Source organism: Aphelocoma coerulescens, chromosome 21 (genome assembly GCF_041296385.1).
Source record: "Aphelocoma coerulescens isolate FSJ_1873_10779 chromosome 21, UR_Acoe_1.0, whole genome shotgun sequence".
In the NCBI taxonomy this organism is placed as follows: Eukaryota; Metazoa; Chordata; class Aves; order Passeriformes; family Corvidae; genus Aphelocoma; species Aphelocoma coerulescens.
Window position 1 is genome coordinate 1,697,662 of NC_091034.1, and position 27,582 is coordinate 1,725,243.

The 27,582-nt window shown below is 49.9% G+C and overlaps 2 protein-coding genes across 3 annotated transcripts in view; one reads left to right on the forward strand and one right to left on the reverse strand.

The window, feature by feature from the left end:
• Window positions 1-37: 37 nt before the first annotated feature.
• Window positions 38-8,970, forward strand: SLC66A1 (solute carrier family 66 member 1). Its single transcript, XM_069034630.1, has 8 exons — window positions 38-440; window positions 1,059-1,246; window positions 1,897-2,026; window positions 2,440-2,527; window positions 3,560-3,708; window positions 4,460-4,552; window positions 5,143-5,328; window positions 5,600-8,970. The coding sequence occupies exons 2-8, from the start codon at window positions 1,077-1,079 to the stop codon at window positions 5,696-5,698; spliced, it is 915 nt and encodes a 304-aa protein (XP_068890731.1). The 5' UTR covers window positions 38-440; window positions 1,059-1,076; the 3' UTR covers window positions 5,699-8,970.
• Window positions 8,971-9,102: 132 nt separating this feature from the next.
• CAPZB (capping actin protein of muscle Z-line subunit beta) overlaps window positions 9,103-27,582 on the reverse strand; it is a 56,709-nt gene continuing 38,229 nt past the window's right edge. Inside the window, exons 5-10 of one of the 2 annotated variants that reach the window (XM_069034631.1) lie at window positions 20,926-21,067; window positions 20,281-20,397; window positions 13,482-13,547; window positions 12,382-12,458; window positions 11,228-11,340; window positions 9,260-9,346 (exon numbers count right to left, since the gene is read on the reverse strand). In XM_069034631.1, the coding sequence (XP_068890732.1) occupies window positions 11,238-11,340; window positions 12,382-12,458; window positions 13,482-13,547; window positions 20,281-20,397; window positions 20,926-21,067 (505 nt within the window). In that variant the 3' untranslated portion in view covers window positions 9,260-9,346; window positions 11,228-11,237. Of the gene's footprint in view, window positions 9,347-11,227; window positions 11,341-12,381; window positions 12,459-13,481; window positions 13,548-20,280; window positions 20,398-20,925; window positions 21,068-27,582 lie in introns of both variants that reach the window. The other variant, XM_069034632.1, reaches the window with a different exon arrangement.

Here is a 27,582-nt window from a genome sequence, read left to right on the forward strand (position 1 = left end):
CTCGGCCCGCCCCGCGCCCCGCCCGGCCCCACACGCGGCGGGGCCGGCGCCGAGCGCCCCGAGCTCGGGAAAAAGCGGCGGCTTTGGGAAAGGCAGCGCCGGGAACCCATAGGGAGTGTGTGGAAAAGCAGCGACTTTGTGAAAAGGCTCGCTGATTTCCCGCCGCGGGGTCGTGGAAAACTGCTGGTTTCCGGCAGCTTCCTGAGAAAGCGCCTGAGGCGGCAGAGGAGACCCGGCAGGATTTGGGACAGCGTTAAAAGAAACCCGGCAGGATTTGGGAGAACAGCGGAGGAAACCGGGCAGGAGTTGGGACAGCGGCGAAGGAAACCCGGCGGGTGTCTGAGGAGTTGTGGATTTGCAAAGAAAAACAGCCCAAGTTTCAAAAAGAGGGGGTTTCCAAGGAAAAATAAAGTCAAATTCCGAACCGCGTCGGTGAGGAGGTGAGTGCCGCTGCTGCGAGGACAGGTTGGGCTGGATTTCGGCTTCTTTTGTTTATTCTCTCCCCTCCCCGCCCCCACCTTTTTTCTTCTCCTTTTTTCTTCTTCTTTTCTTTTCTTCCTCTTCTTTTCTTCTTCTTCTTTTCTTCTTAATTTCTTCTTCTCATTCTCTTCTTCTTCATTTATTCTTCTTCTTCCTCTCCTTCTCTTCTTCTCCCCTTTCTTCTCTCTTTTTTCTTTTTCTTCTTTCTTCTTTTTTCTTCTTTCCCCCTTCCATTTTCTTTTTTCCTTTTATTTTTTCTTCTTTGCCTTTTCTTTTTTCCTTTTTTTTTGTTTTTTTTTCCTCTTCCCTCCCTTCTTTTCCTCCTTTTTCCCCTTCTTATTTCTTCTTTATTTCTTCTTCTTTCATTCCTTCTGTTTCTCCTCTGAGGCCAAACCCTGCCGGGCTGCCCGCATTTCCCACCGGATGCAAACCCGAAGCCAATAAAGGTGTATTATCCACTAACGATCCATTTTTCCAACAGGAGCCAGCTCCCGGAGGAGCCCCAGCCCTGTCCCTCACACAGATCTATCTTTCCCCAGTGTTAATAATTTTTTTCTATATTATTCCCTTCTCCCCAGCGTTATCCCAGCGGTTCCATGGCTGCGCGGCGCTGGAGGGGTCTCCCCTTCGGGAATCTCTCCGACTGCCCCAATGGCTCCCGCTGGATCATGGATGTGTTCAACGAGTGTGCCCAGGACGGCTGGGATGTCGCCAGCGTCGTCCTGGGGCTGGGCTCCATCGGCTGCTTCATCGCTGCAGCCTTCCCGTGAGTACCGCTCCCAGATCCCTGGGGTACCGCTCCCAGATCCCTGGGGTACCGCTCCCAGATCCCTGGGTATCGCTCCCAAATCCCGCAGTATCGCCCCCAGATCCCGGCCAGCCCTTCCCGGGGGACGGCCCAGCCCGACCTGCCAGCACAAGGTGCCAGAGTTATTAAATCCCCCCGGCAAAAGCAGCGAGGGCTTGGCAGGTTTCGGGTGAGGGGAGCCGGCAGCACAGCCCCAGAGCCTTGCTGGCGGCCGTGGTGCTGTTGCTGTGCCCGGCAGCCGGAATGTCCCACGTAAGGCACGTGCAGGGCCAGCAGGACAGGTCATCCTGCAGAAGGAATGTCCCCAGGAGCCCTGGGGTGCTTGGAAGTGCTGACACAAGGGTGGCAGAGGGGCACGTGAGGGGTCACGGCTCTTTCGCAACCAAGAGGGGAGGATCCTGCAGCTGGGATCATCCTCCCTGCTCCTCCCACAGGGCGCCCGGTGAGCAGCAGTGGGGCTCTGGAGTTCCAGCTGGGGTCAGGGGAGCATGTGGCCTTGCTTCTCCTCCCCCGACTGCTTTGGGATCTACAGGAAGCCTGGGGATGGCTCCCAGGTAGCGCTGAACCAGCTGAGGGTGATGTTTGTGCCTCTGCCCAATGCTCTGCAGGCAGTTTTACCAGGCCTGCAGAACGGGCATCATGGACCAGGCTCTCTCCATCTATTTCCTGCTGGGGTGGCTGGGCGGAGACCTCCTCAACCTCATCGGTTCCTTCCTGGCTGATCAGCTGCCCCTGCAGGTACCGGGGCCGGGCTGGCTCTCAAACGCCCCAGCTCCAAGGAGGAGGGAGGGGCTGGGAGCTGCTTTATCCAGCACTGGGAGCCAGAGACCCAAACTGCCCGGGATGCTCCCTCTTTCCCCCCAAGAAATGCTCCTCCTGGGGTTGCTCCCTTTTCACCCCCGGGTGTGGTCCTTTCTCTCCCAAGGATGTTCCCTCTTTCCCCTCTGGGGTTGTTCCCTTCTCCCCCAGGGATGCTCCCTTCTTCACCCCCCGGGTTACTCCTTTCTTTCTCGCTGGGGTTGTTCCCTTCTCCACCCCAGGACACTCCCTTCTCCCCCAGGGACCCCGGGAGAGGAGGGAGCATCCCTGTGGGACCATCCCAGCCCCCGGGCAGGTCCCTTCGGGTGTGCCCAGCGTGTCCCCTCCCGCAGGTGTACACAGCCATTTACTACGTGCTGGCAGACCTGGGGATGCTCTCCCTCTACTGCTACTACCGGGTGAAGAGCGGGGGCAGAGCGTGTGAGTTGGGGCAGGGCCGGGGTCTCTGCTCCCCTTGGCACTGGGAACAGGGAGGGGGAGACTCCAGGGGGCACTGGGAGCCTGGGGAGATTCCAGTTATTAGATGCCTCTTACTGCTTGCTGGGTTTTTTTTTCTCCTTGGGTAATTTGAGCCCTTAGGAGAGCCAAAGCCAACAACTGGCTGGGCCTGAGGCTTCTGCAGACCCTACAAACCCCCCATGGTGTCCAGGCTGAAAATACTCCCCCCCCCAACCTCACTGGACACAGAAATAAATAAATCCTGGGAAATAAATCCATCTGGGAGCTGGGAACCACAGAACTCCTGACTCAGGCAGTGCTGGGAAGCAAATGGGGAAGTTTTCAACTGTTTTGGGGTCAGTGCTCCAGGCTTGACAGGGAAGTTCCTGTCTGTTCAACTGCAGTGAAAAGGGAACCTGAGCAGCTCTTGCAGGGTTTAAACAGCCAGAGAAAACAGAGAAAATCCCTTTTCCAGCACTGCTGAACCCCAAACACAGATAATTGACTTGGTAAAGACATGTAAAGTTATTAGCCACTATTATTAGTTGATATTTGACCCATCAGATACGTAGTTTTGTTAAGCTGGAGAGCTTCTTTGCTGAATATAATCACTAAAAAATGACTGAAAAATAATAAACTACTACTAATAAATAAGCCACAGCAGAGCTTGCTGTGGCAGGGATTTGAGAGTGGCCATCGTGAGTTAAGACAGTGAAATCTTCCAGAGGGGATGATTTTTAAGAGCCCTAAACCCGAAGAAACTGAGATAGGAGCAGTTTCCTCCCTGATAAGGTACAAATTGGCCACATCACTGGGAGATAAATCACATCACTCACCCACAGCAGCCACTGCCCATCCCTTGGTGAGATAAGGGAAAGTTCAGAGGTTGCTCAGTCCCTTGGTGAGATAAGGGAGAGTTTGGAGGTTTCTTCACCCCGAGGGGGTCCTGGCACCCCCGGGGCTGTTGGGGGTTGCTGGGTTCTCCCTCATCAGGCTCTGTCTGACTCCCTGCAGTCCCTGCTCCCATCAACGCAGCCTTTGTGTTCCTCTCCGTGGGGTCCCTGTCCAGCCTCTCCCTCCTGGGCAGTGCCAGCACCGAGGATCCAGGAACCATCAAAGGAAGGTCTCTGCTGTCAGCTCCTGGGGATGAGCTTGGATCAAAGGTGAGCCAATTCCTGAACCTGGGAGATGGGATAGAGATCTGTGTGGGGATGTCCTGTTGGGTGCTGTGATGCCAGAAAACCACCCTGGACCCCACAATGCGTTTTGGGGTTGGGGGTTATTCCTATTTTAGGACCAACCTTCCAGGAGACTGTTACAGTCTAGGAAGGTGACACTGGAAAGAGAACTTTTCCAGAGATTGCTCCAAAATTCAGGAAGAGTTTGCTGCAGGATTTCAGACATTTCAGGGCATTTTCACTTCAGACTTCAAGCACTTCTGTGAGCCTGCTCGAGAGTCAGCAAACCTCACATTTCCCACATCTCTGTTTGCAAGCAGACTTTATCTCAGGTAGCTGCGTAGGATGGACATACTGTAAAAAATGTGGTTTTAAGAGGCTGTTTTCGGGAAATTTGAAAGACTTCTCCCCTTTAATTCTCTTTCCAATTATCCACATTTATATATATTACTGGAAATCAAACAAGCAAGAGAGTGCAGCAAGGTAACTCAGCTGGCTGAAAGTAAAGGGAGGTTTGCAAAATAGTTTTGCACTGGCAGTAGAAAAGGACCTTTCCAAGCAATGCAAATAAACCCAATTCCTGTGATAACAGACTGCACTGGGTATTTTCCTGTGGCAAAGTGAAATACAATTATCAGCTGTAATTATCTCCGGGCTGTCAGGGGAGGGGGAGCTGGGCACAGCCAAGGCTGGGTGCTCTGAGCCCCTTGTCCCTGTCCCCACCCCTGCCTTGCAGCCTTTCTCCAGGACTGAAATCATTGGATTTACCATCGGCTCCATCTCCTCCGTGCTCTACCTGTGCTCCCGAGTGCCCCAGATCTGCACCAACGTGAGTGCCCAGCCTGGGACCCCGGGGCTCCTCACCTGGCACTCGAAGGGGGCTGGGGGGGTTCTCCTTTCTCCTCGGGGTGGAGGATTCTCCTTTCTCCTCGGGGTGGGGGATTCTCCTTTCTCCTCGGGGGGGGTCTCCTTTCTCCTCGGGGGGGGGGTCTCCTTTCTCCTTGGGGGGGGGGATTCTCCTTTCTCCCTGGGAGATTCTCCTTGGGGGGTTCTCCTTTCTCCTCTGGGAAGGTCTCCTTTCTCCTTGGGGGTTCTCCTTTTTCCCTGGGGGATTCTCCTTTCTCCTCGGAGGGGGTTCTCCTTCTCTCTGCTCAGAGGTCCCACGCCCCATCTCCCATCATTCCATTCCACTATTTCTCTGTATTTATTCTCCACCCCCCCCCCTTAACCTACCAATACTTTGAGGGTGGGGCTTTCATTTTGTCTTATTTACAAGCCAAAGGGGAACCAAAAGACTCTCAGCATTGAGTCACCACCTCTTTTCTTCTCTTTTTTTAATGCTGGGGGAGAGGATGATTAATATCACTTTGTACGGAGATTGGCTGCAGCCAGGCTCCTCTCCTCTCCCTCTTTTCCCAGTACAAGAGGAAATCCACCAGCGGGGTCTCCTACTTCCTCTTTGCCCTGGTGATGCTGGGGAATTCCCTGTATGGCCTCAGTGTCCTCCTGAAGAACCCGGAGCCGGGCCAGGGCCGGGGTGACTACGTCCTGCACCACCTGCCCTGGCTCGTGGGCAGCCTGGGCGTCCTGGCCCTCGACGTGGTTGTATCCTTTCCCCTGGGATGGGATCCCATCCTGCCAGCAGGGCCTTGCAGGGAGTGGGACAGGCAGGGACAGGCAGGAGGGCTGGGGTGATGCTGCTCCGTGGGTGATTTGTGGTGTTGCACCAGCTGGGAAGTGCCTCAGCCCCTGGTTTGCATTGAGCTCCTTGTCCCGTTCCCACCTCTCCTGGCACAAACCCTTTCCTCTGGGTGGTGGCACCCAGTGCATGCAGAGACCCTCCCTGTGAGCGTGCAGAGCCTTGACCTCTCCCCAGATCTCCTTCCAGTTCCTGGAGTATCGGAAAGGACGGCCCGGAACCCTCGAGGAGAGGGATGCCCTCCTCAGGGAGCAGGATGAGAGCCCGGAGAGCTGACAGAGGGCCCTGCCCTGCAGGGATTGCAGGAGGGGGATGCACCGGAGGAAGGTGGCCCTAGGGCCGGGCAAACCGGCCCCTCCATCCTGGTGGCTCCTGGGAGGAGAGGCCCCGAGCCCGTGGGTGACGCGTTGTGCTGCCAAGGCGATGGCACAGGATGCTTCTGGGACACCTCGTGCCTCTTTGATACCAAAGATGCTTTCAGGATAAAAGGGAATTTTTGGATACCTCAGTTGCTCTTTGCTGCTCTGGTGCCCCACAGCTGAGCCCAGTCGCTGCTGCGACTCCCGAGGGTGATCTGGAGCTTCCTTGGTGCTGAAAAATGTGGGAAGAGCCTGAGTGGGGAGGGGACAGGGATGACGGACCTGCCACAGACATGAGCACCACTGTGGCCTCACAACTCCCCACTCAGCTCCTTCCACCCAGGGCTGGATCCAGTGGGGAAGGAGCAGCAGAACCAAAGTGTTCAGTCCACACCTATTTTAATTAGCGTGGCTCACCCGTCTATAAAACACGTCCTTCCCCACCTGCCTGCCTGGGTTTCACTTTGCTGCTTTACCTGGCAGCTCCTGCCTCTTTCCTAATGAGTCTCACAGTCCCATTTCTCTGACTTCTCATTTTTTGCCTCACCCATGTTTTAATTGCACAGATTCCTTGGGGAAGTTGCTCCATTGCTGTTCCCCAGCCAAAGAGCTGCCTCTCTGCTCACTCTGGTTTTCGGTTCCTGCTGTCTCTCCTTGATGAATTTATCCTCAACTTGATGAGTTTAGCCCCTTCTCAGGGCCCTGCACTCCTTGACCAGGGAAGGATGGGAAGCAGGGGTGGTCTGGGAAAAGCCGTGTCTCCAGCAGGACAGAGCAGAGGTGTAGCCAGGCTCCCTCCCGGGTGCTGAGCTCTTCCTGCTGGGGATGAGCAGCTCAATCTCCCTGGGAAAACGAGGAAAACCAACCAAAGCTTGGAGACACTTCAGGAAGAGCTATCACAGCTTGTCTTTGTGAAAACAAGAGCTTTCCTTTTCCTGCAGTTGCTATCAGCTCTTCCTTTTGCCTCTCTTTCCCCTTTCTAGCTCCCTTCTGATATCCAACATCGTGTTCCTTTTGGCTTTAGCACCCTTATCATTAATTTATGATTCCTCAGCCAGTCCATGACATTTGTCCTTCCCAAGGAAGTCACTGCTTTGTCCTCACACCAAGGACAGCAATCTGTGGTTACCCAGCTCAGCCTGGATCTCACAAGAAATGGGATTCTGACTGCTCAGTGCCCAAGCTGCACCAGCAGGTTCACTGAAACACAAGTTGGGCCAGTGCTTGGGACTGAGCCAGCTGTTTCCAGAAAGGAAAAGTATTTTTCAGTCCCTCTGAGCCCCTTGGACCAAGTGAGTGGGTTTTTACTGGATTAATTCACCATTCTGCCCCTCCAGGCAAAGCAGCTGCTCACCTCATCCTGAAGGCAGCAGGATTTCCTCTCCTGTCTTTCCCTAGGAATTGTAGAACAATTCATACCCAGTACTAATCCAAACCATGAGCAAAGCCCTCATCTCTGCCACTCACAACCCTAAATTACTGTCACATACTGGCTTTTCTTAAACCTCGACAAAGAACCTGTGCCATAAGGAGGAGAGCACACACACACACATTTATATATATATATATATATATGTATATATTTATCACACACAGTGTGTCCCCATAGGTGTACCCCAAGCACGAGTTAGGTACGAAGTTGATTGACTCTGACTTTACTCAGGCAGGGCAGGAGCAGGAGGTTACACACCTGCAGCAGTCTCGGGGGTGGCCGGAAATTCCTGAGGCTCTCCCTGAGGTTCGCCTGGCTCCAGGTCATCACTGCAGCCCTGTCCCTGCCTTCAGGAGTTTGCAGAGGCCAATGTTCAACCAGAAAAGGCTGAGCAGAAACAACCAGCCCTGAGGGAGAGGGTAACTGAGAACCTCAGCAGGAGCCTCCCCCTCCCAGGCTCCAGAACTCAGCTCCAGCTTCAAAAGAGGCTTGACTTGGGGCAGAACCGTGAGACAGCAACCAAATCCCAGAGTGTTCCCTGGGGGATCCCAGGGCACTGTCCTTTCCCAGCCTGTATCCCACAGGAGCTCCAGCACCTTCCACAGGCTCCGGGTGAACTCTGGCCACGAGCAGGAGTCTGGGTGGGACACAGGTCACGTTACAAGAGCAAAATTAGAGCACGTTAATTAATCAATCAGCGTTAATGCCAACAGCCCCCACTTGCAGAGGGCCACACAGAGGGCAATTCCCAGAGAGCCAGGGGCAGGAAGAGCCCAGCAGATCTTTATGTGCTTCCCCAGTTTTGCCAGGATTGGGTTTGGTACAACCAAAGCCTGGAGCAGGGAGGGAACCCAAAGCTGTGCCAGCTTCCTCTGCCCACCGAGGGCTCAGGAGGCGACGCTGGGGAGGGTCACAGGTGACACAGGGACCAGGGCAGGAGCTTTTGGGTCAGCACCGATGGGAGGAACCACCCAGCCCAGCACAGCCCCTCTGCCCAGGGCTGGACACACAGGTGCCCCACTTTGTAGCACACCCAGCAGAGCTGGACTGTGCCCTCTCCCCTGAATGCACCCCTTCCACGTCTGCTGGATGCCTGGGGCATCAATTCCAGCAGCTCGTAAGGGCAGCTGGACCATGAGTGACACGGGTCCAAGCAGCAGTGGGACATCACACCCCCTTCCAGACAAACGCTTCTGGATGTGGGACAGGCAACAAACCCCAAGTAACCCTGCAAGGAAGGAAAGAGAAACAAGGAGGACACAACCACACACACACTTCTTCCTGGGATTTTTTTTGTTTTTATTGTTTTAGTCTTTTTTTTTTCTTTTTTTTTTTTTTCCATTTTTTAGTATGGAGGCTCAAGTATCAGATGTAGATTCAATTTAAGCTTTACAAAAAAAACAAAAAATCAAAACAAAAACCCCTTTTGCATTCCATAAAAATTGACAGAAAAGCGCCTTGGAACCAGGCTATAGAAGAGCAGAACTTTCAGCAGGTCTCCAAATCACCATCTCCTGCACATCTGGGTTACTCAGCATCGTACAACCCCAAGGAACACCCTCTCTTCCCTCCCTCCAGCCAGCCCCTGTGCCCAGCCCCCAAACACACGTGGAATAGATTATTTTTCTTTTTTTTTTTTGTTTTTCCAGTTCTTCCTCTTTCACACACCACAGTATTTAATAAATTTTTGTTTTACATTTTTTACACCAATGTAACAAAAGGCAGGAGGGGGTGAGGGAGGAAAAGACAAACAATGATCCGTGGTGATGCATATAAATGGGGGAGGGTGGGAGAGGGGGGGAAGAAAAAATAATACATGGACTTCTACAGAAACATAGCCTAAGGTCTCGATAGTAAAATGTGGTGCAAAGTAGGCCTCAGAGACTGAAAAAGTTTGTACAGCTTTATTCATGGGGAGAGGATGGCGTTGCATGGAGAGTATTGGATGCAAATCGTGACGTGACGAACAGAAAAGGGCGGGGGATGATTCTCTACGAAAGGAATCTAACGAGTGCATGGCATGGCTGGTTAGCACGGACAGGACTTTAACTTTGCTGCTTTCTCTTCAAAGCCTCCACCAGGTCGTTTTTAAGAGCTTCTTGTTTTGATTTGTCTGCAAAAGTCTGCACAGACCTGCGGGGAAGAAGGAAAGGCGGGTCAGAGGCGGCGCAGGGGAGGGAAGGGTTGGGAACAGTCCTGGGAGTCAGGAGGAAGGAGAAGCCCCTCAGGCCAGGCTCAGCTCTGCCTGCTGGACCCCGGGAAGCAGAAGGCAACGTGAACACTCAGTGAGAACACAAAGCAAAACTCACTCTGGCAAGGATGGCACCAAAGGCTTCCCCCCCAGCTCCGCTCAGGCTGCCGGAGGGAGATTCCCAACATTTTGTGTTACAGACTGGAAGAAGCCCAGCATCCCACAGCAAAGGGGTTAGGTGCTCCTGCTGCCCCAGAGAAAACCCAGCCCCAGCCAGGAGAAGGGCCGGGCTAGGGAGCTCTGACCCTTCTGCAGACTGTTCACCCAGGCTCGCCTCGGAACCTCCCGCCGGCCTTTGCACCGGTGGGAAAAGCAGCCAGAGGTTCTGGTGTCCAATTTGCCTTTTTTTGTACCTTCCCTAAGGAATGAGGGATCAAAGCAGCGGAAGAAGAGCAGAGGTACTGTCACAAGGTTATTGCAGGGCTTCCCTTTGTCTGCAATACACAGCAAAAGCTCCACCTTTCAGGAATCACCTGAGTTCGGTGCCCTGGGAGCTGCCTGTGGAGGAACCTCTGATTTCAATGAGACAGTAAGTAATTTCCACTTTTAGAAAGGCCCCTCTTAAATAAATTGATAGAATGGGTTCTATCAAGAACCAGACTCTTCCAGAGTGGCTACCACAGAGAGGTGGAAGGATGCAGCTGGGTAGGATTTCTCCCCACCTAAACCACATTTCCCAGCCTTTACAGTACCTGGGATAGTGGAAGATCTCCCTGCCCGTGGCAGGGGGTTGGAATTGGATGAGCTTTAAGGGCCCTTCCAACCCAAACCAGTCTGGGATTCTGTGATTCAGAGCGACCTTATTTTCCCTGGTTGCTGTCTCCTGTAAACAAGGCTGCTCTTTGTGGTGGTGATTTTCCTACCATTTTTATAACAGTATTTCCATTCTCTTGCCTCTGGAGACTTCTGCTGCTTTAATAAGAACATACACATTTATATTTGCATTTGTCACAGGCTGCAGCGATTCTTGGCCACTATCAACAGTAGCTGACAACTATTTGTCAGCTGAATGGGTTTGAAAAAACATCTGTAACTCGTTAGAACTGGAGTGGAAGGTTAGGCTGGCTCGGGGTTAGTCACTGCCGTGCGCCCTTGACACTCAGAGCTCCAGAGCAAACGAGAGCACAGCAACAAATCCCCTTGGAGGCTGTGCAGAGCACAAGCAAGTGGAGGCTGGGAATGTTTGAGTGAGCTTGAGCAGGACTGGGTTTCAAGCTCCAAGGAAATTCAAAATCCACCAGGCCCGTGGGGACGGGCGTGTGGGCGAGCACACGTTTACTCTGAAGTCATGGGAAGTACCAGTCATTTTTGTTTTCCAAACTGTGAGACTCCCAAGATTTCATTCTGCAGGGAGGACACTGGGATTACAGGGAATTTCTTCATGGAAGTGGTGTACCACAGGTGTAAGAAACTGCCGGTGCCCATGGGACAGAGTCCCGGGGCTTCTGGATCGGATCAGCCCAATCCAACACCACTCCAGGCACGGGACCACGGGCCCCTTTCCTGCTCCCAAGCCAGAGTGCAAAGTGGTAAATCCTGCCACAGTTCCGAGCGTGAGGTTTCCACGGGGGAGGAGCCACCAGCTGAAACAAGAACCGCAGCGTTCAGAGGCCGCAGCGAGGAGGAGCCCGGGGCTGACCGGGCGGCGCCGGGGCCGCTCCGCCTGCGGGATTAGGGGTTAGTTCTTCCCGGTTACCATGCAGGGGCTGGGCTGGTGAGTCCTGGTTTAGTGCTGGCTCACACCTCACAGGCAGCGAGGGTACCTGGACTGGTTTAGTTATCAGGCTGGATGTAGATCTGGCGCTGGGTCAACACTTGAGAAAGTTCCCTCTGCAACTGCTTATACTTTTGGTTGTCGGGAATAGCATCGATAGATCTACAGAGAGCAGTGGGAAACCAGGGAGCAAACAGGGAAAAGAACAGTCAGAAGAGCTCAGTAACACAGAGCTGGGGCTCTGAGAGCCACCAGGGAGGAGAAGGGGACACACACAGGTGAGAAGGAGCAGGGAAAGGCTGGAGGAGCCGGGTGTTTCCATCAGGAGCTGCCCACAGGGCCGGGACTGAGACTGAGGGATGGGGAGACAGCAGAGATTCAACCACAACGGCTCAAGGCAATGCTCACAAGAGAAAGACTCTATTACAGATTCCCTCTGAGGTTAATAAATGCTTCCTGGCTAAACCCTGCTCAGCACAAAGGAAACTGAGGCTGTTCTGAGCTGGGCTTGTGGCAGAACAAATATTTAATGAACACATTTTTCTCTCTTCTTCCACATCTCAGTGTGTGAGAGAAGAGCAGAGCATTTATTTGTGCCCTTTGGTTATTCTACATTACCCCACTGTGCTGGGAGGTCTCTCTGCACTTTACAGTGAAGTGATTTGGCATCACAGTTCTGTGCTTTCCTCTGTGAGCATCAGAATTACCAGCTTGGGATTTCCATGTCCAATTCCTGCCCAGGAATGAGCAGGGGCTGAAAAGCACTGCACAGTTTCCCTCCACAAAGGCAGAGGGAATTTAATCTCTTCTCATACACTGCATTTTGACCAGTGGTATTGAGAGAACAACAGAATTTAAATCAAAGTCTAAATACCACAAACCACTCATGTCATGACTTAATTCTGGGACTGTTTTTAAGGGTAGCAGAAAGAGAAGACAGAATTCAAGTGCAGCTTGCAGGACTGTGAAGAATAAAACTAATGAAAAATAATCTGGAAGTACAAGTGTTAGTCGGGCTGTTTCACTCCCTGTGAGGGAACAAGGGATTAAAACATTGCTTCAGGTTTCTGCAGTAAAAGAATTCCCTGAACTCCACACAGCAAATCCTGTCCCAAAGCACAGGGAGGGAAAACAAAAGCAGCTCAAGGCTGGGGTGGCACCACAGGGATGGGAAGGGTCCCCCACCCACTGCAGCTCCCTTACCTCAGCCCATTAACGATGTCCTTTGTTTTTCCAAAATAAATCTCATTCAGTGTACTTCTGATTTTGTTTTCCATGTCCTGGGAAAAAAAAGTAAGACAGCAGCTCTTTAGTCACCTCAGCTGCTGGCAGGGATGGTGCAGCACCTGTGACCACAACACCCGGAGCACCCGCAGCACTCAGATTCCCCCAAACCCACAGGGACCCAGCCTCTCTGCCCCTGTCAAAGGCTTTGTCCCTGCTCCCTCCTCCCAGCCCATCTCTCCAGGCTCGGGGACCTCTCTGCACCACGAGAGGGCAGCTTCTCCCCAGCATTGCACGTTCTGCTGAGAAGGAAAACGCCTCTCGCCCCAACCTGCCCGTGCACTGGACAGACTCCAAGTGCCAAGTCAGTCCTTCAGGATAACCAACAGTCCACAGTTCTGTGCTGAGGGGTGACTTTGGGTTTTTGACTCGTTCCTTAAAGCTCCAGGACAGAGCTCTGTGAGAGATCTTGTAACAAAGCAGCTTTTTTTTGTTACGTTGCTTTCACTCAAGCAAAAAACTTTAAAAAGGGATCAAAAAAGTAGCAGCTGCCTTTCTTTAATTTCCCAGTTCCCTTAAAAATGCATCACAGTTGAGAATTTCCTCCTTTCTTGGTTATAACCATCAAGGAAATGTGGAACACCTTCACTCAGGACAGAGCAGTGAAACAGCAAAGTGGTGCTGCACCTTCTGAGCAGCTGCCACAAAATCCAACACTAAACCCAATCCCAGGGGACTCCATAAGCACTTGACACACAGTGAACTTTCAGTCCAAGGGACAGTGGTGTGTAGCAACCTGACTTGAAATAATTCTCCCCACAAGTGGCTGCAGAAGGGTGGGAAGTTGTTAATTAGTGCTCAGGAAAGGGACACCCATCTCCCAGAAGGTCACTGCAGAGCTGACACAACACCAAGGGCAGAGGGGTGGCTTTGTACCCACAAACAGCTGGAAGTGATGGAAGGAGAGCACTGAGCCATCACACACCGAGCAACAACAGCAATGAAAAAGTTGTTTGTAAAGAGAAAGCAACAAAATTCTGAAGGATGGGGCCAAATGTGGGCAGAAGAACCTCACTCACCTCTACCAAGCGCCCGATATTGGCTATGTGCGGAGAGGAGTCACTCACAGTCTCGTCCTTCTCCATCTGCAAAGGAAAGCACAGATCCATCTGTCACAGGAATCCCAGGGCAGTGTCCAGGAGTGGTGGGGGAAGGGTCTCACCAGCTCCTCCAGTGTGCAAACAGAGGAGAACACGGCGAGGGACTGCCAGCACTTGCCACGGGCACATGTTGGTAACGGAGATGTGGTGGAATAAAAACCAGGAATCAAAACAACCCCTGCTCAGATAGAGCCCACAACAGCCACTGCCTCCCCACTGAGGGACAGCCAAGGGTCTTCTGCAGGAGAAATTCAGAGCTGGAACAACTCAAGTGGACAAAGAGCCCAGTGCCCTCAGTGAACAGGACACAGGTCCCTGAGCCAGGTGAGATCTTTCACCCCAATATCAGAACTGGGAGCTGAACTGCAGCTGCAACGCTTGATTCCATCTGACTTTGCCTCATGGGAACATCCATGCCATGGCCCTCCATGGTCTGTGCTAAGAGAAAGTCCATCTTCCCCAGTTCTTGAGGTGAAAATTGTGGCCAAGACACAGCCAAGCTGTTGAACAACGAACATCAGACCCAGGAACCTCAGCAAGATTTGCTGAGGCAGCATGAAAACAAAACTGGAAGGCAAATGTAGTGGGAAGAACAGTCTTCAAAGGGTTTTACTAATCCCACTGAATTCTCTTATCCATCTGTTCCTATCCCTCCCTCAGGGCAGAGTTTAAAAATCTGGGCCAGCTACAGGTTTCTGCTAATAAGCCAAGTCTGTAACAGGCTTGGGGAAGCGTGTAATTTAGTTGAACCCCCGAAGGCAAAAGATAACCTGGAAGAGGGGGAGAAAGAGCAGCAGGACATTTAATTGTGCCTTTAGACTGTTTACATGGAGTGGAGACATGCTGCCTGGAGAAGGGATCCAGCTGCAGTGCAGGGACAGTGTAATTTCTCAACTACACAAACACACACACACACTATGGGCAGTTTGGGAACCATCAGCAAATTGCCCAAATCTGGGGCATCTGGGAGCTGGCAGTGGGGCAGTTACTGCCACAGGCTCCCTGCTGTGCCTCCTCCACACCTGGACAGGCCCAGCTCCATGGTAAGAAGCAGAATCTGAAAATAGAATTAATTTTTTTTGAAAAACGTGTATTATTACATCTCCATAAAAACTGCTGCCAGAAGGAAAACATTTTTATGTGCTCTGGAAGGCCAGATGTTACGAGAGGCTGTTTAATGGAGTGCAGAGTCAGGATCAGCCATGTCCTACAAACAGTTGGGTTTTGTTGAGTTGTTGGGGTTTTTAAAGGTTCCTTCCGGTGGCTGGCACTGCACAGGCTCAAGCAGCAGCAGGACTTTTGCTGCTTAAATAAAGGGGTTGGTTTGCTTCAAGAGGAAATTCCCTCTATAGGTTGATGTTAAGGAGCAGCTCATCTCCCCAATGTCACTCCCCACCTGCCTGCTGGGCTCAGCCAAACCCCAGGCTGAGCCAAGTCCCAGCCCAGTCCCGGCCCAGTCCCAGCCCAGTCCCGGCCCAGTCCCGGCTCTCCCGTGGCAGATCCAGGGCCTGGCTCCCCTGCCTGGCTCCCCCAGCCATCTGCTCCAAGTCTGACTCACAGGGAAACTCACTCCTCTGGGATATCTCGAGGGCTGGCTGGTCACTTTGGATGTTTTCTGCACGGAATAAAGCAGCTGTCTGGGCTTTCTGTAAACGTTATTTGGACGAATAATACCAAGAGAGATATTTAAGCTGGATAAACACTTTGTTTCATCATGAAAGTGTCTGAAAATACCAGGGAAGGTAGAAGGGAACTCATCCTCCATTTTGCTCTGAAAAGCCAACAACACTCACAGCTGCTCTGGCCACGGAGCAAAGTGAAAATCCCTTTAATGAAACACAAACAGCAACGTGTGCCAAGGGCTCCCAAAGCAGTGAGCAGGCTGAAGGCTCCAGGTGGAAAATATGTGGAATTTTTTGGATATCAGTAAGGCAAAATTTGGCCTGTCTCTCCAGCACTTATTTCAAACTATAACCAGATAAATGGAGGTTGTGATCTCTGCAGGGCTTGCTCAGAACTGACCCCATCCCTTCACGGAGATTTGCTCTCATCAATGGAACCAAACACATCCCATTTCCTCTGCCAAACTCTCCAGCCATAACCATGGGCAAACCTGGGGATGCTACATGACCTTTACCTGCCACTTCCCAGACCTCCTCAACTCCTCTGCTCCTTTTTTCTAAACTATTACAGAACTGAACCTCTGTGAAATCCATGTGGGACCTCAAAGCCCATCCCATTCCACCCCTGCTGTGGGCAGGGACACCTTCCACTGTCCCAGCCTGGCCTTGGACACTTCCAGGGACCCAGGGGCAGCCACAGCTGCTCTGGGCAGCCTGAGAGGTGCCAGGGCCTCCCCACCCTCATGACAGGAAAGTGAGGCAGAAATAATTCCCTAGACAACCCCTGTCAGCACATCCCTGCTGTGCCTGCACCCAAACACTGCTCAGCTGGTGATGAGAGAGACTCCAGGAGCTGAGGGGGAGCTCCAAGATCACAAGAAGATCCCACTGGTGGAAAACCAAAGCTACAACATCTGGAAGTCGGTGGGATGGGCCTTTCCATGAAAGCTGCCCTGAAGGAAAGGGATGAGTTTCCTAACTGCCCTGCACAGGGATTTCCCTGTGATGATAAATGGCACAATGGCTCTGCTGAGGTTTCACTGAGCAGCAGCAGATCCCAGGGCAGCTCTTCCTGCTCGCAGGGACTGCTCAGTTTGCACAGCCCAGCCTTCATCCAGCTCTGCAAAACCTCCTGCCCTCACTAGAGAGTGTTCCAAGTTCAAAAATCAGCATGTCTGTGCTACTTTAATCCCAAATCTCAGGCCTCACTTCCCTATGACTTTACATCCTCCCCTTCCCACATCTCCAAATATAAATAAACTGTAGGTTTGGAGCCAACTTCTTTCTCAGCAAACTCACTTCCTCAGGGCTCATCCTGGCTCAGGAAACCCACACACAGGTTCTTTGTGCACGAGGACAGCTCAGGAAGGCACCTGCTCGTCCTGCTTGGGAGGAGGGGGCTGCAGAAGCCCATCCAGCAAAGTGCAGTGCTGACTGTTTGCCAGGAAATGGGGAGCCTTTACATCTCCTTTGCATGAAGTGAAACAGGATCACACAGCTGCTCTTACCTTAAATAAAAGTGCAGCCTAATGAAAGCTCAAAATGCAGCCAAAGCCCTTCGGAGCCATGGTGAACGACACAAGCGATTCCAGTGTACACAAAGGGGACAGGACCCCGAAATCTGCCAGGGAAATCATCTGCCAAACATCTGGCTTCAATCAGGAGGGGTGGGAGGTACCTGCAGTCCCCAGAGAACGTGCAAGGTAATTGAAAAGCTGCTGGCACGTTTCATTTCCCTGCAAGTCTTGCTCTCTGCGTCCTCTCTGGCAGTATTTATGGAGAACAACATTTGTTCCTAAAAATTACAGCCAAACTGGGCAAGGGAGAGTCTCTGCCCTACAGAGGCACTGCTGCAGCCAGGACCTAATGAAGTGTCCAGCTTTAACTCTCCCTAAGTTTTCAGGGCAGAATTACAATCCATGGATCCTGTGTGCCTGGAGCTGGCTAAGAATCGATCTCATCCTCTCAGGGTAAGTTAATACCTGCACATACATAAAGCAATTATGCAAACAGATAAATCATATAAAGGAGTGGATGTGACAACACACAGGGGTCTGTGTTGCACACTCCTGTGTGTGTTTATACACCCACTTCTCTACTGGATCAGGACAGAATCTGGAATTCTGTAATTGAACTGATAAAGCAAAAACCTGAAATTCCAAAATCCGCCAGGTGAAGTAAATTAAAGCTACACCAAGGGGAGTTTTCAGCTTCCTAAAACAGGCTGAATCCTCTATGTATAAAGGCTGAATCCCTTTCCTTACTCTGTCCACTCACAAATGTAAAATGTTTGTTTCCTCCTAGAAACAGAGACAACTCATACTGTAGCAGATGAAAAACTGCACTGGAAAAACCAAGGAAAAGTAGTTCAAGGCACTGGAAGAGAGATGTCAACTGCCAGTGTATGAAATAAAATAGACACAGGCCAGGGATGTGACCTTTGAGCAGCATCGACCCAGGAGGTACCACCACATGGCCCCAAGGCAGCTGTAGGAACACTCCAAGAGAATCCCAGAATCCTGGAATGGTTTGGGTTGGAAGGATCAAAGCTCATCCAGTCCCACCCCTGCGACACCTTCCACTGTCCCAGGTTGCTCCAAGCCCCGTCCAGCCTGGCCTTGGACACTGCCAGGGATCCAGGAGCAGCCACAGTAACAAACACAGTGTCTTGAAGAGAGAGGAAAAAAATCATTCTCAAAAATTCAGTGCAGCATTCAGGAACAGCCCAAGTGGAGCCTTGCAGGACCAAGGCTGGGGATATTCAAGAAAGGCAGAGTTTTTCCAAATGGTCTCGAGAAAGGCAACAAAAAGCCCCTGTTTGTGCCGGGTGCAGGGCAACAATCTCTCACCTCCTGGAAGTGACTGCACAGACCAGCCATTCCCAGACCCTTATTCCAGCTCCAAGCTCAGCTGCACCACGTGGCATTCCCTGAGCCGTTCCTTTGGCCTGTTCCTGGCCACCAAGTTAATCACTCCATCAGCACTCACAAAATACCCCCCTTGCAGCTACGAGGCCAAGCTGGTTTCACAGCAGTGGCTCTCAGCAGACTTCCCTCTGCAAGCACTGCGAGGCTGCTCTGCCATCAGCTTGTAAGCCAGGATATGACCGAGCTTGTGAACACTTCAAAAGCTTCCTCTCAAACACGAGGACATCTGCTACTCTCATTTTAGGATCAAAGGTGGTCAAGTAGCTCAAATGCTGAGTTGACCAAAACCATGTAAATTTACCACGTACCAAGTTTTTTCAAAATATTACTGATATTGCCAAGGTGAAACTGTAACATGCCATCCAAGAGGTAACTAAAACCACGTTCTGGTGGCTCAGTTTGCTGCAGGCTGTATAAAGGGCTGATCAAAAGAGTTGAAATAAAACTTGCAGTCCCTTGGGTGATGTGGCAAACTGGATTTGGGCAAAGTCCAAGCTTTTGCACTCAGGAGTTTAGTCCAGCTGCAGGTAAATTTCCAGCTGGGGACAAACAGCTCCTCCTCACACAGAACACCTCGAGGCAGAGTGCAGACTGCAGATTTCTGCTGGGATGTGCCCCCCAGGTTGCCCTGTTTGTGCAGGAGCTGTGCATCCTCACCCCGGCGCTGCTGCGCCGTTACTGACATTGGAACCAGGCCCTGGCTTAATGCACCACATCTGAATCCAATGTTCTGCTCTTAAAATGATGACAGAAGCATGAATCTCCCCACCGAAGCTTTGAGAGGGAAAGTCAAACCAAACAAGGCCCAGCAGCCCAGGCCAAGGTGTACTGAGGACACCCATTCTCCACAGGCCCTTGTTTTCCTTGGCACAGCTCAGGCTCCAGAGGCCATGGCCAGAGTCAAGCCCTTGGCCTGCACTTCACAGCTCTGATTTACAGGATTAGCAAGGCCTGTGATTAAATATTTGTCCGGGTCACCATAACTCGGGTGTAATTACTGCAAAAAGAGTCAAAAAAAAAAAAGGCTCAAAACTGTCTCCAGATGCCTTTTTCCTTCAGTTGCTTTTCCATCAGCTTCTTCAAGGTCAACAACGTGGAAAGAAAAATCACCCAGGCTGGGGCAAGCTGTGCAAGACTAACCCAATTTCAGTCCCTCTCTGCAATCCCAGACCCTCCTTGCCTTCACCTGGCTCAAACCTGTACAAAACCATGAGGTTTTTAACAGAGTCTGCATTGTCCTTTGTATGGAAAGCCCCAGCCTGCCCTGGGAAGGCTCATAAAGGAGTTTCAGCTGCTGCCAATCTCTCCAGTCACTCATGACCTTACAATGTGCCTCCTGTCCTCCAGAGTTTATTACTCTGCTCGAGTCACTGACTTCCACAGCCCAAAGCAACCCCAATTCATCAGCAGGGAGACAGAAGCCTTTGGCAGGTGGTGGGGCAGGAGCAGCTTCATCCAAGGAAGTCCAGTTCAGGAGATGCTGCCTGTCAGGGACCCAGCAGCACTGCTGAGATCAGCCAGTCTGGCACCTTCCTGCTGCAAACCAGCTCTCGGGAGGCAGTCAAAGTAATTAATGCTGGCACAAAACACCCAAATGTTTAGGACAGATTTATCTTATTTTTTAAGGAGATTTTTTAAAATCAGTGTCCTGGTACTGCAGGAAGAAAACACTAAAGGAAGATACTGTATAATTGATGTCCTTAAAAAATCCTACAGTCAGTGCAAAACACAGGTTTGTTCACAGTGGTTTTGCTGGCTTTTAAAAGAGAGACATAAGAAAAGAGGTCATCCTGTACTTTTACAATCCTATTGGAATCTTCCAGTGAGAAAGTGGGCAAATCTTACAGATAAAAATATCTGCAACACGCATGGAAGTATAAAACTCAGGAATACCAAAGGACAAACTGAGATTTACAAGCAAGTCTGAACTCCTGTTGAACGTTCTGTATTTTTAATTGCAAGCTCCACTGTGTCAAGCACAGTTCAAGGGGCTTTCTGGTAATTGCATACTGCATTCACCATTTCACTGGGCTGCAGAACAGCAGGAGAAGAGATGTTTATACAACACCTCACAAAACCAATGCTTTTGTGCCTCACTGAGGCTGCTGGGTGTGGAAGTGAGGGAAGGGCTGCCTGGTTCTGCCAGCACCCTGCAGGACACAGCCATACCTGTCTGGTGAGGCTCCCCCCCAGGTTCATGGTACCAGAGCCAGTTTTATTGGTCTGCAGCCACAGCATCACTGTGGAGGTCAGCTTGTAATGGGCAGTGCGGCCACTGGACTTCTCCTGCAAGTGGAAGGGAACAAAAAGGGACAGAGACAGAAGGTTAAAATCCCTGCTGAAGCTGAATGGGGGGCTGGCCTGGCAGACCCCACAAGCAACAGGACAGGTCGGTCTAACCCCCCTCATATAGCACTGTCTCTAAAAGACAATTCCAAGTGTGCACATTCCTCTAATTTTCTCTAATTTTCCAAAGCAAACCTAGTTAGAGCAATTTACCCTCCTATTACCTTGTTTTTATTACCTAATTAGTGATATTTATCTGTAGCCCTTTATGTTAAACCCCCCCAATCTCAGGATCACATGCACAGAAAGTAACATACTTTCAATTCTTCTGGGATTCTTTTTGATTACAGCCCTGACTTATCTCTATCCAAATTGCTTCGGGGCATTTTCAAAAATTAACAGGGGAAAGAAGTTTACAGCCCTGACACAATATTGCATTGTTCAGTGGAACACCTGTGCTCCTTAATTGTCTGGAATTAACTGGGTTTTGTTTTCACTTGGGTGTATCAGCTGCCCCAGAGGCTGTACCTGAACCTCCACCACGTGGATGGAATCCCAGCATCCCTTAATCTTCTTTGATCCATCTCCAGCTTTCTTAATGAGGATCACCCCGGCAAAGCCATGATCCAGATCCCAGAGGTAGACAGAGGAGACTCCACCTTCAAAATACCTGCAGGATGCAATCCAAAGGCAAGTTAAAAGCAAGCAGGACCCAAGCCAGAGTCAGCTATCTATAATAATAATCATCATCTTAAATAAGCACAATTTCTTAGTCCTAATACAGATTATTTTCTTCTTTCAAGACAGCACTCTCTCCCAGTCACACACCCAGAAACACAGCAGTTCAAATCACTTCATAATGCAGAGACTTTAATTACAAAACAACTGCACATTTCTCTGAAGGAGAACAAAGGTCTGGTGAGAACCAGAGCTATGTACAGAATTCTACAGGACTTGAGCAAACAATTCCTCTGATTCCAATTACCTACAACAGCTGGTAAAAGCACGAGCTACAAAGTGGGCTGAGAGTAAGGCTTTATTTTACAATTTGGTCTTTTTTTCCCCCTCTTTTCCCTGGCTATTGGCAAAGTCTGGAAGTTCTTTACAGCAAAGTTCACTAATTAAGACAAAAGGGAGCAAGTAAGTAACTTTATGTTGCTGCCTCAAAAGTCTGTGTGAAGCTGACATTGATTTACTGCAAAGGGAGCAGAACTGAAACCAAGGATCTCAGAAATGTAGAGATGCTGTTGAGGTTTTATTATTCCAGCATCAGATACGGGAAACACGAGAAAAGAAACCAGACTGCCTCAATCTCAGGTGTCTGCTGCTAAAAGTACACTCAGAAAACCAACAGAGCAATGGGATCTGTGGAGCCCCACTCCCTCTGGATGACACTGGTGCAGATGGAAAATGCAGTTAATAAAATAATGGCAAACAACCCAAGACTGCTGGAAGAAAGATGCACAAGGAGTAATTTTGTCTTCTAGAAAACTGGAATTGCAACCCACAGCACTTTACCCCTTCCATTCTCCAGTTACCAAACAGCCATAGGGAGGATGAAGGAAAAGGGAATAAATGCTCTTTCATGGCACACAACTCTCAGATCTCAGGGATGACCATGGCACACAAAGACCACGTGGAAAGGAGGAGAGGCAACTTCATCAACAACACAAAATGTTGGTAGTCAGACTTTTCATTGCCTGCAGGAGGGCAAAATCTCATCATGCAAAAACACGAGGAGCTGCCAGGACTGACAGTCCCCAGCAGCTGAGAGGACCAGGCAGATGAACCTGGTCTGTGCTCTGACTGTCACACACACCTGGGAGTGACCACACATTCCTCTCCTGCAAGAGAGCAAATCATCCCTCCTGGCCAATGAAACAATTATCGAACCTCTGTGCTCCCCTCCTTTCCACCCACAGGCCTTCCAGCTGTGAATGGTGCTTCCAAGTCAATTTACTGTGCAGTTGGAGCTCATGTACTACCTCGAAGCACTGTGGATTTGAGCACATTAACCCACCCTTGCCAACAGTCAGGAGAAAAGGCACTGGGAAGTGAATGCCAGCGACACTTTCAACACTTCCAGCACATTCCCTGCCCTCACAGACCAGCCCAATGTGTTTCAAGAGGGCAGAGCTACCAAAGCGCCCAAATTCCCTTTAACTGCAGACATCCAAGCCTGTATCCAAACCAGTGCTGACCTCAGGGGGGTAAACAACTTCCTGTTAACTCACCACAGCCTCTTATTTGCAATGGGTGGCTCTGCCTCTCCTCACCAAGCTCAGCCCTGCCAGTTCAGGACCCACTGTCCCGTGGCACTTGTCAGCCACTGCTAACACAGCACTGAAAAAGCAAAGCCCTCTTCTGCCCAGCCACGCTAAAGCCAGGCTTCCAGCAGGCAACTTCAACCTAACAAACCAACAAACACCCTTTTTATATCCCCTGGGGAATTCCCAAATGGATTTTGGTTAATGCAGTTAATGGGAATTCCAGTCCTGCAGTGAACCTCAGCTCCAACCTAAGTGACCCCTCCTTTGGCAGTGGGAATCAAAGGCCAGAGAGAAGCAGTTATTGTCCCTTCTCAGAGTGAGATTGCTTAAAAATATATATATATATAACATATTCTTTTTCATATACAGAATCAGTGAATCCACTCAAAATAAACTGGCAGGCACTGAGAACATTACAGTGTGCACAGACAGTTTCCCCATTACCCACTTTACAACCTTGCTACGAGCATGAAACATTAATTAAGAGAGGGACCGAAACAAGGTTTTGGGAAATTTATTCTTACCTACTGTACTTTGATCCTAATGACATGAAACAGGAAAAAAATAATTTTTATGTGGTTCACCTTTATGAGATTTTACATAAAGGCTTTTGTGGGTATTTTAAGAATGTGCTAAAATGTTGTCTGAAACCACATAAAACCATGTGAAGAACCCCCCGCCAGAACCAACAGCGCACACATGGAAACGCTTTAACTGCCTTTGGAGATCTAATGAATCAAATATAGTATTAATATTGTTTTAAATACCAACATGCTATTTCAATAAAACTGCTTTGCCATGGCCAGACCTAGGATCTGGAGACTGGAACAACAATGCCAGCGATTGAATCCAAGGCACGCCAGGATTTACATTATCCAAAGGCTCCTCTGTGCTTCAGCACTACAGAATCACCCAAAATCCCCTCCTCCTTCATGGGGAGAAAATAAATAGCACTGACCACTACACTGGATTTCACCTTCCTCACACAGCACTGAAGTGGGATTTCTGAACCCAGGAAAGTCACAGCTGGAGAGGGGAACATTCCTTGGAACCTGTTGGTTTTGGCTTTTTTTTTTTAAAGAAAAATAAAGAGGTGCCACAGGCTAATTGGTCCATAATAGAAAACAGGATGTCAGATTGGGAAGAATTTAAATTGACATTTGTGGACTTGGATTTGCTGCAGGAAGGCTGGGCTTCCTCCAAGAAACCCCTTCACCACGGACTGAAATGCAGCACGCACTAAAATCCAAGCAGGAGAGGAACCAGCTTGGAAAAGGCTCCAGGAAGGCATAAACTGGGATCTTCTCTGTTAAATGGAAGGGCAGGGCAGAGCACAGGCCCAGAGTCACACGCAGCAGTCGCAGCAGTGCATTAAAGCTCCTGGATGGAACATCTCTTTCCTCGGTGGCCTGTTCTGGATGTCCCTGATGCTCCTGCACAGCTGTGGCTGGAAAAGGCAACCTGTCCTCTTTGGAAGCTGGAATCACAGAATCCTTAAGGCTGGGAAAGCCCTTTAAGGTCATCAAGTCCAATCATCAGCCCAGCACCACCACGTTCAGCACTAACCCACATCTGCAGGTGCCACATCTGTAGGTTTTCTGAACACTTCCAGGGGTGGCAACTCCACCACTGCCCTGGACAGCCTGTTCCAATGCTTTACAAACCTTTTCCTGAAAATTTTTTCCTAATATCCAACTTAAACCTCACCTGGCACAACCTGAGGCTGTTTCCTCTTGTCACCTGAGAGAAGAGACCGACCCCTACCTGGCCACAACTGCCCTCTCCCAAAGCATCCAAGAGACCAGCAGATGCTTTTGGGATGTTTAGGAGACCTCCAGTAGGAGGAATTCACATTGTGGTACCTCAGAAACATCCCCAAGGGATAAACCAATCTCAAAGGACAGCTTCAAAGCAAAGCAATCGTTGCTCTCTGCCTAGGGACTCCCATCAATCCAGGATGTTTCAATCAAGATCAATCAGGCTTTACCTACAGACAAAAGCTTGTTATAAAACAATGAAAAATCATCGTTTTATGGTTGTCATATCCCTTTATTAATAACCAAAACACTGCTAAACGATATCATAGCTGGGTTCAGTTGGAAGGACCTTAAAAGATGACCTAGACCAAGTGACATCCCTGTCCTTGGAGAGGACAGCCAGTGTTCTACCTCTGGGAAAATAACTTTTTGTAAGGCTGCCCAGGAAGGTGACTAAAAGGCATAAGGCCCAAAGTAATCATTCATTCTCTTCACAGAATTCAGAACAGCAGTTCACTCAAAATCAATTACAGTTTTAATGTCATGATCAAACACTGAATTTTTATATCCGTTACTCATCAACCACAGAACTCCTGGAAAAAGCTGTTTTATACAAAAAATGTCACACTTAAGACTGACCTACTTTACAAATGCAAGAATAAAAGAAAATATTTAAGCTAAGAGTGATCCAAAGCTTTATGAAGTGTTTGAAGTTGAAGCGGGTGGAGACACAGGATGGAAACTTGTCTGAGGAGCCGGAGCTGTACCCATGAAATAGAGGCTGTGGCCAGAACAAAGCCGTAACTTCAAGAGGGATGTGATAGGGGAGGAAATCCCCCAGCTTCCAGCACAGACCTCAGGAAAGGAGGGCAGATTAATCACTTTGTTTTACCACTGAAGGACAGCTCAGAAAAGGCCCCAAGACCCTCCTGATAACGTTCTGCTCCTCCCAAGCCTCACCAACGGATCTTGGACCCCGTGTGGAGAAAATGACTTTCCACCACATAGCAATAAAAGCAAGCTCTGACTTTCAATTACACCTCAGAACCAAATCACCCATCCATAAAAACATTTGTGTGTTTTCCAGCAAGTAGCTGAGAGCCAGAGACAAAAAGTCTGTGGCTTATGGCTCTCCCAACCCCCTGACGCCAAAGCACCAACACCTGGAACCTCAGCCTGGCCCCGCAAACCTTCGAAGGGCTTGCACAGGGTTTCAAACCGGCTCATTTAAAGCAGAAAAATAGATTTTCTTTTATTCCCTAAAGGTCACATAGTTATTTCTTCCAGCTACAGAAGTTCAGCATAGAAAGGGAAATGTCTCCAGCTATTTAGATCAACAGACTTCCGAGAAAACTGGCATTTAAAAATCCTACCCCAAAGGAAAATACTGAGTGTTGAGCTACACGTGTTTTTCCAAGAGTGACAATGACTAAAGTCACAGCGTGAGCAGCTGGTGTCTCACAGCAACCCAAAACATTTCCTAAATGCCGAGGTGGGGAAGCAAACATTCCAACTCTTATGGCAACAGAAGACTGGAGGGGCAGGTGACTCGGCACAATCCCACCGAGCCCTTTCCCACCGTCACCTCAAACCAGCACAGGAATCGCAACAGAAACACGATGGAAGTGGCAAATTTGAGCAACCCACCTTCCACCAAACCCAAAGCATTGCCCAGGTGTTCAAGAAATCCCCTGCAATCTCACACCTCAAGCTGGAGGAGGAACAAATTCTTCAGGACATCAGTTGTCCCTAAATGATTGTTGCCTCCATCCAGCTGTCGAGTGACGAGGCTCAGGAGCCTGTTCTGTAATGAAAGGACAGGCTGGTACCAGCAACGAGCCAGGATGGGACACTTCACCCACTGCTGTGAGTCCAGATGATTTAGAGCTCCTCTCTCCTTCCCTGGCCCCAGGAGCACAACTGTGGAACACTTCCACAATCTCACCCAGAGATTTAAAATGAAGAAGGTAAAATGTCTGTGCACAGCCCATGGGTTTTGCACCCCACTTGATGAACTCAGCCCAAATTACGCTTGGGGGCTCTGTACAGGTATTTTACAGGAATTCTTTCCAGCATACACAGGTGCAAAAATCCCTGGAGCAAACATACCAATCCAGTTAGGTATGTGTAACTTCAATGCCAGTTGTACTTAAAAGCACACATCTGGACCATGGTGGGATGACTCAAACTGCTCAGTAGAGTTGTGAAGTGCAGGAACCCTGCAAGTTAGGAAAACAGTAACCAAACAATGGGATCCTGAAGGCTGAAAGTCTCCCAGCACCTCCCAATTTGTGCTTTCTAGCACCTTTCATTATTTAATAAAAACAGCATACTGCTCACGTTTTCCTTCCCATCTGATTGCTCTTGGCAGATGGAAACTAACAACCAAATCCCTCTGGAGAAGTCACCTGGAAAGAGTTCCATCAGCCACCTAATGAGCACGACAAGGGGTCACTCTGGAACGTGTCCAAAGGAGGAACTGCTTCATTAACACCAGGAAGCTCCGACTGCTTCCAAACCCTCTGCCTGTGGCCATCCTCAGGCAGCACAGACACTGCTTCAGCCACCCCCAGTCTGCCACATCCCAGACTCTGCCACATCCCAGACTCTGCCACATCCCAGACTCTGCCAGCTGAAATCCAAACATGCACAGGAGGGGGAGAGACTGCCGAGATCTTCTGTGTCGTGGTTTAAGTTTGCCAAAATCCATGCAGGCTGCAGATTTCACGTGACATCAATTCTTCTAACAGAAGAGTTCTATAGCAGATCTGCCACCAGAAGGCTGCTGTTGTGTAAGTTACTCTGCCTCCAAATTCCATAATTACAACACTGTACATTTGTGAGGGCATGAGGTAAATCTCTGTCCATACAACACCAAGTATTATTAGAGACCACCAGTTCAAAAATTCCAGATCGCAATAAACTGACAGTTTAAAATTTCGTCTCATTTTTGAATGTAAGTAATTTCTTCCTAGGGATTGAAAGCCTTCAGAGAGCAGTGTTTGAGGACAATGCTGCATCATCAGTGCTGACCTCCTAATCCAAGTGTTCAGATTTTATGTAATCACAGAGAACCGTGGGAACCCAAGGGAAAAACTCCTCCTCCACCCAATGTCTCCGATTCACAAGATAAGAATGCAGTGTGTGCAGAGCTGCTC

What these genes read in the sequence shown, in the direction of transcription:
- SLC66A1 (XM_069034630.1), top strand. Translation starts at nt 1,077, where the DNA reads ATGGCTGCGCGGCGCTGGAGGGGTCTCCCCTTCGGGAATCTCTCCGAC. An exon ending in GGGATGAGCTTGGATCAAAG is followed by an intron (nt 3,709 to 4,459) that starts GTGAGCCAATTC and finishes CCTGCCTTGCAG; the next exon opens with CCTTTCTCCAGGACTGAAAT. An exon ending in TGCCCCAGATCTGCACCAAC is followed by an intron (nt 4,553 to 5,142) that starts GTGAGTGCCCAG and finishes CTCTTTTCCCAG; the next exon opens with TACAAGAGGAAATCCACCAG.